The sequence below is a fragment of the Primulina eburnea genome, chromosome 3, assembly GCF_022965805.1.
Source record: "Primulina eburnea isolate SZY01 chromosome 3, ASM2296580v1, whole genome shotgun sequence".
Classification (NCBI taxonomy): domain Eukaryota; kingdom Viridiplantae; phylum Streptophyta; class Magnoliopsida; order Lamiales; family Gesneriaceae; genus Primulina; species Primulina eburnea.
Genome location: NC_133103.1, coordinates 49,720,344 through 49,727,557, shown reverse-complemented (window position 1 = coordinate 49,727,557; position 7,214 = coordinate 49,720,344). Strand labels below are relative to the sequence as shown.

Genomic DNA, 7,214 nt, shown 5'->3' with positions numbered 1-7,214 from the left:
GTAATTTAGAATGTCATAAGAAATTTGTCATTTCAGGTGGTGAGCACGACTATTACGTCTAAGCTATGGAAAAATTAAGTGCATGTAATCATGTTAGTATGTGCAGCAGTGGCCCCAAACGAGATCCAACGAATCCTTCAATGTCATGTAAGTATGTTCGATGTGCAAAAGAAAAATATTTCATGTTTTTGAGGTATGCTAAATGTATTGTGACCAATTATGAACGGGTTTGGAAGTCGGTGAGCGTGACCAAGGACCTCTCCACCCTGGTAAATTATGATCGGGTTTAGATCAGGATTGAAAAACAGTAAAGCATGACCATGGATTAATCCACCCGGTAAAGCATGACCGGGATCTCATGTATGTTGTAGTGAATTTTCCGTGCCAGCCCAGTACTGTAGTTTAGTCTGATCAGGCACATTTATATATGAGTCACTTGCATGCTTTGAAATATATCTCTACGCAAAATGATAAAGTTTATGCATGTTCAAATATGTACGATGCAAGTATGCTTATGAAAAGTTTTATGATGATGGCACGTCTATGTTTACGTTAATATGTTCAAGTTTCAGTATATAAACTCTACTTTAAAATGCATGTGGTTTTGTTATGTATTACTTGTTATTCCCAATTTATACGTGTTGAGTCTTTAGACTCACTAGACTTGATCGATACAGGTGAGGACGAGTATGAGGAGACGAGGGGTGATGATCAATGAGCCGGCTTGGATAGCACAATCCTTTTAAAATTATAAAGTACTTTATTTTCTTTTAACAAAAAAATATTATAAAAAACTATTTTAGTAATTTGTGCTTTTCTTTTATCACTATCATATATACTGTTCAAAATATTTTGAACTACTAAAATATTTTCTTTAATCTTTATTCAAACTTTGTATTTTTTAAATTATTATATCATTTTATTAAAAAAAAATTATCATAAAAATATTAAATTATAAATAAAAAAAATGTAAAACAAATATATCACATACATACACATAAAGCGTGCAAAAAATCCCTAATATTCAATAATCATCGAGTTCCAAGTTTAAAGTATTTAAAAAAATATTCTTAGAATTAATACGTGTCATCTTAAGATTTTCTTATGTTACAACGTAATATTGTTAAAAAAATCTCATTTGGAATTGCAGTCTAATCAATTAAAGAATGAAATTATAATATAAAGAATAATTGTAAAGAAAATGGACAAAGAATTGAGGTGGAGTGAGGTTCCCAAAGTGGGGATTCAGGATATAAGATTATAGATTTCTTTTCAAGATAATATAATATTAATTTTTGTTGACTTGATTATTATTCTATAAATAGACGCAAATCTGCATCCTTCTTTTTTGCCAAATATTTCTTTCTATTAAATATATAATACACACTGAAAAAATGGCTCAAATTTCAAAAGATATGGTTCGCCCGATAGACAACTTTGCTCCAAGCCTATGGGGGGATCAGTTCTTGAAGTTTACATGTGATAATGAGGTAATTTGATTATATTTCTTATGTATTTTATATAACTGACAAGTACATGCATATATTGTATTGTTATTCTTAAGTTTTAATAATTGTCTATGTCAGAAGAGAAACCGTCATGGGCGGAGTTATATGTGGGGCTGGGTTGGGATCCAGCCCCACCTATTTTTTTTAAAAAAAATTAATATGTTTTTTTTTATAAATTTTGTTGATTAATCTTAATGTTCAATTTATTTTTTCCCTCTCTTTCACTTTGTGTTGCGTCATTTTTATTTTTCTCTCTCAAACTATTATAATTTTCATTACTTCAAATGACCGTAACTTCATCATCGGTCGTCAGTATTCAAAATCGATTATAGATTCGGAAAGCCCATGACATAAGCTTTCTTGTAATACCAAATTTTCGAAGTTCTTTGTCGTCTTGAAATCAGCCGTCGCCCATTGGTCGCCGTTTTCACTAAAATCATGAGAAAATCTAAGTGTTAGACATTCTACAGCTCGTTCTTATTGTTCTTAGTTAGATTTCGAATTTTAAAGGTAATTTCAGATTTTAGTGTTTCGAAATTTGGGTATTGTGGTTTTTTTGAATTTCGATAGTTGATATATATTAAATTGTTGATTGTAGTTACTATATTTGAGCCGATTTATGGTATTGGTAATTTTTTGGAATTTATTTGAGCATTATTTCGATTTTCCAGATTTTATATTGGGGAATGTCGATTTTTAGTGTTGATTAGTTATTATTTTGATGTTTAGATGCTATAGAAAATATAAATGCAAATTTATGGAATTTTGTAGGAATTTTTAAAAAAATCAGAATTATGTAAATGAGATTTTTGAACTTATAAGGCTGTAAAAATTTTATATTTTAATATATTATGACTTAAGATTTCAAATGTCAACTTCGGAATTATTTTGGAATAATTATAATTGTTTGAGGTTTATTAGATTAAAGCAACAATTATTTAGTGCTGGTAATGTTGATTTGATTCAGTTAGCCATAATAAATTAAACTAAAGTGATATTTTATGGTGTAGACGGCACAATAAATTAATAATAAGTTAAACTAAAGTGATATTATTTAATCCTGGTAATGTTTTTTGGTTAAAAAATTGATAACGATTTAATAATTAATGAGTTTTATTTTAAAAAGAATCGATGAACACAACTTCAGTAGTGTTTTATCTCCATGTTTTTGAAAGTATTAAATATTAAATACTCTTGTTCTATGTTTTTATGAAGTCAATATTTACATATTTTTTATTTTAAATTTTTTATTTATTTATTTATTTTATTAAATACAGCATGGAACGGAGCCAGCCCCAGGTAATTTTGAATCCTGGCTCCGCCCTTGGAAACCGTAACATGACGTTTGAGTTATTACACTGTTTAAAATATTGGAGTTGCACAATAACCACTAACTATAACTTTTCGTAAAACGCCAAGCGCTCAGTTTTACAATTAGTATCAAAATCTAGAGTCACATGTGTTGATTTTTATTGAATGTAAATAAGTTAAATTATTGGGAGGGGAACATTGAGGTTCAATAATTACCTCTATTTGAGAGAAATCGAATCGTGATACTTGAGCTTGCTGCTCAATAATTGTCCCTTCTGGAAGAGAATTAGAAACGTGACGTTTGAGCTGCTATGATATTTAAAATATTGAAGTTGTATCATTAGCATTAAGTATAACTTTTTGTACAATATGACTAAGTGTTTGATCATAGAGAAGAGACATTTTAATTGTCACTCGACACGAGACATGACCATTATCAAAATGTTATTACCTATTAATCAAAAAGTTATCAATAACAGCAAAATAATATAGTTTTCCAATGCAGAAATAGCTAAAAATATAAACTGATAAGATACCGCAAAATTTCTGGTTGTCATATTAAATATCCTAAGTCAATAAATAATATATTCATGATTGACCCAAATAGTCTAGTACATAAGAAATAGGCTCACTTAATTTAATATTATCATATTAAATTAAGTTTCATGCATGACGGTAAGTATGAAATTTAGGCTGATCACTTAATTTAATATTATCATATTAAAGGGTTCTTGTACAAAATTTCCTGTTGCAACATTTAGTACACATAATCTACTTGATGAATATATATAAAAATTTCTAGGAAATTAAATATTAATTGATTAAATTTATGCAGGTAGAAGAAGAATATTCCAAGGAAATCGATTTGTTGAAAGATGAGGTGAAGATTAATTTGACAAATCCAGAGAGTAAAATGGTGGACACCATGAATTTGATCGATAAACTCGAGCGCCTAGGCATATCTTATCATTTCGAAGACAAAGTTGAACAAAAATTGGAGCAATATTTTGGTCTGAATACAAATTACGAAGATGAAGCCTATGACTTAAACACAGTTTCACTTCATTTTAGATTATACAGGCAACATGGACTTCACTTAACTTCTGGTATGTGTCAATACCTCCCTCATGTGTTTACATTCCTTTCTAATATAAAAATAATTAATAATTTCTCTAGCTCTTATAAAATTTACATAGAAAATGTTTCCCATTTTTACAAGAAATTGTTTAGTTTCTTTATATATACTTGATTAGATAAAATTACAAAATTATTTCTATAAATTGTTTTCGGTCTCATGTATTGAAAAATTTAGTTTTTCTTAGTCGGCCAATAAGTTGAAAGTTTGTACTTTTATGCATTTTTCTTGACTCACGGTAATGTACAACTTTGTGTCGATTTCTGCTATGCAATAACACATAGCAGAAAACTAGTTGAAAAGGAAAGACGAAATCAATTAATTTATTATACTTGAACTTAAACCAATTTAGAGGATAAACAATCAAATTAAAATACGTCAACTAATGGGTTGTATTTTTATTGTCCCATCTTGATTATATCATGCAAACTCGAGCATAATGGGACAATTATATTTGAAGATATCATAATTCTCGAAACGATAATTACTATTATTTATGTTTCGATCAGAAATTTTTAACAAATTCAGAAGCGGCGATGGGAAGTTCGATGAGTCGCTTAAAACTGATGTGAGGGGCTTGTTGAGCTTGTATGAAGCAGCACATTTGAGAAAGCACACTGAAGATATACTCGAAGATGCACTTGTTTTCACAACTGAGTGTCTCAAGTCTATGGCCCAAAACCTCAAATCACCCCTCAAGAAACAAGTCGAACATGCCCTCATGCAACCGTTACATTTTGGGAATCACAGATTTGAGTCATACCATTACATCTCTGTCTACGAAGAGGATGAATATTCTAGAGATGAATCACTTCTCAAGTTTGCCAAATTAGACTATAATGCAGTGCAAATGCTCCACAAAAAAGAACTCTCTGAACTCTCGAGGTAATGTTACTTTGTTGTTCGTAAAGTAATGAGGAAAGTAAAGACAGCCATCTCACTTTTGAAGTGAAATTTTTTATAGTTATATATAATCTATAGGTTTTGTCATCTTATAGCATATTAAAATTTTGGTGATTGTGTTCTAGAGCTCAACTAGACTAGAATTTTAATCGGGGCATAATTTGGTTTACTTCTTGTTATTTTACAGGTGGTGGAGAGAGCTGAACCTTTTGTCTAAACTTCCTTATGCTAGAGATAGACTTGTTGAGTGCTATTTTTGGACTGTGGCAATATATCATTTGCCTAGGTATTCTCGCGGTCGAGTCATGCTGGCAAAAATAATCAAAATGATATCTTTAATCGATGATACATTTGATGCTTATGGTACAATTGAAGAACTAGAGGCCTTTACTATGGCAATTCAAAGGTAAAAGAAAGCACTAATAGCTCTTGTAAACATGAATTTATCTGCTTCATGTGGTCATATTGTCTATAGTTTTGAGTTATTTAACCACTTCTCATTGGTTGGCTAAAAGAGTTGGAAGATTGAAATTTATAACTTAACTATTTCACATGCTTTGATTGTTATTTTGATTTTTGGTTGTTTCAGGTGGGATTTTGAAGAGGCTGATCTACTACCAGAATATATGAAACCACTTTATACCGCCGTCTTGAAACTCTATGGAGAATTTAAGGAAGAATTAGCAACAGAAGAAAGATCTTATGTTGTAGACTATACCATAAATGCAGTATGATTTTTTCATTTCAAATGACTAAATAAATCATTTCTTCTTATCTAATCAGCATATAATTAACATGGATTTTGATACTATGTTATTTAGTTGAAAGAACAAGTGAGGAGCTACAATGTCGAGGCCAAGTGGTTTATTGAAGGTTATTTGCCACCATTTTCCGAGTACCTTAGCAATGCTCTAACAACTTGCACTTACCACCTTCTTTCGAATGGATCATTAATGGGAATGGATTTTGCCACTGGGAGGGAGTTCGAATGGCTAAATATGATGCCAAGGATGCTTAGAGCATGCCAAGAAATTTGTAGATTAGTCGATGATATAAGTTCATACAAGGTACAAATGACCATGATTCCCATTATTCTTTCTAATCCGTAAGAATTGATTACTTAAAATATATCTTCATTTGTGAAAATGATTAATATAAATTGTTATTTTAATTGTATCACAAATACATACTTTAGAAATTTTTTCCTCATAAACCAATGTACTGTCTGTGTGTTATAATCATCACTCCGTTGCATAACCACTTATTTAATTATCATATTATTGTAGATTGAGAAAGGAAGAGGCCAAAAAACCACCGGCATCGACTCCTACATTAAGGAAAATGGTGTGGCAATGGAAGAGGCAATACATAAGATTGAAGAAATGGTTGTGGATGCATGGAAGGATATTAATGAGAATTTCAAGAAACCATTTCCGTGTTCGAAAGAGGTCCTTTTGATAATCCTCAACTTGGCAAGGATTATAGATGTAACATACAAGAACTATGAAGATGGATATACTGAACCGGAAAAGGTTTTAAAACCCCTCATTGTTGCCATGTTTGTTGAACCTTTAAAGATTCAGACATTTTAAATCATGTTGCGACTCTGCATAATGTGTTGCAAGAAAAACATCCTTTTATTTGTGTTATTTTTTAAAGTGTTTTGTGGGGATGTTTGTTTCTGTAATATATATGTTTGATCAAGAATGTTATCTTTTAATAAATGTAAAACAATGAGTGATCAATTTCTCTCATGTACCTTATATATTTTTAAGTTTTCGCGTCAACCTTGAAACTATACACATTTTATTATGAAAAGTTTAGTGTGTATTTGTATTTTTATGGTTTTTGTCATCTATATATATGTATCAAATTTTAATCATAGTCCACCACATTTACTTTTAGTGTAATTATGCTCTTGTTTTCCGATGTGGCAGAGATGTGACTCTCACATGTATAATGTCAAATAAATATTTTTGATGACAAATGATTAAAATTGCAAAAAATTTTATACATACGAGACTAAGACTAAATTTAAAAACATAGAAGAAGAAAATTGAGAATAGATAGACATACACAATGAAAATTACATTTTCCCTAATATCAATCATCTAAAGAATTTAATTGTTGACATGCAAATAATTATCTTATTTCTTCTCTATTTTTTTTAATAATTTTCAAAATCACATCCACAAAATTAATTTTATTTTCAATGAAACATTATATTCTGCATATTTATATGAGGACGAAGATGTTTTGAGAATCTAATAGGAAATCGAACAACATTGAATGACTAGCTTCACTGGACTAACGAAAATAAACAAGTGCGAAAACAATTCGGGTTGGATGGTGATAAA

The 7,214-nt window shown here is 30.1% G+C and overlaps 1 protein-coding gene across 1 annotated transcript; it reads left to right on the top strand.

The window, feature by feature from the left end:
- The first annotated feature begins 1,368 nt into the window (after nucleotides 1-1,368).
- LOC140828538 (germacrene A synthase-like) lies at nucleotides 1,369-6,602 on the top strand. Its single transcript, XM_073191471.1, has 7 exons — nucleotides 1,369-1,490; nucleotides 3,655-3,925; nucleotides 4,464-4,839; nucleotides 5,045-5,263; nucleotides 5,447-5,585; nucleotides 5,679-5,924; nucleotides 6,144-6,602. The coding sequence occupies exons 1-7, from the start codon at nucleotides 1,395-1,397 to the stop codon at nucleotides 6,447-6,449; spliced, it is 1,653 nt and encodes a 550-aa protein (XP_073047572.1). The 5' UTR covers nucleotides 1,369-1,394; the 3' UTR covers nucleotides 6,450-6,602.
- The last annotated feature ends 612 nt before the right edge of the window (nucleotides 6,603-7,214 follow it).

Excerpts from the sequence above, each read along its gene's own strand:
- LOC140828538 (XM_073191471.1), top strand. The coding sequence starts at position 1,395 with ATGGCTCAAATTTCAAAAGATATGGTTCGCCCGATAGACAACTTTGCT. Across the intron at positions 3,926-4,463 it reads TGGACTTCACTTAACTTCTG|AAATTTTTAACAAATTCAGA; the intron begins GTATGTGTCAAT and ends TGTTTCGATCAG. Across the intron at positions 4,840-5,044 it reads GAACTCTCTGAACTCTCGAG|GTGGTGGAGAGAGCTGAACC; the intron begins GTAATGTTACTT and ends GTTATTTTACAG.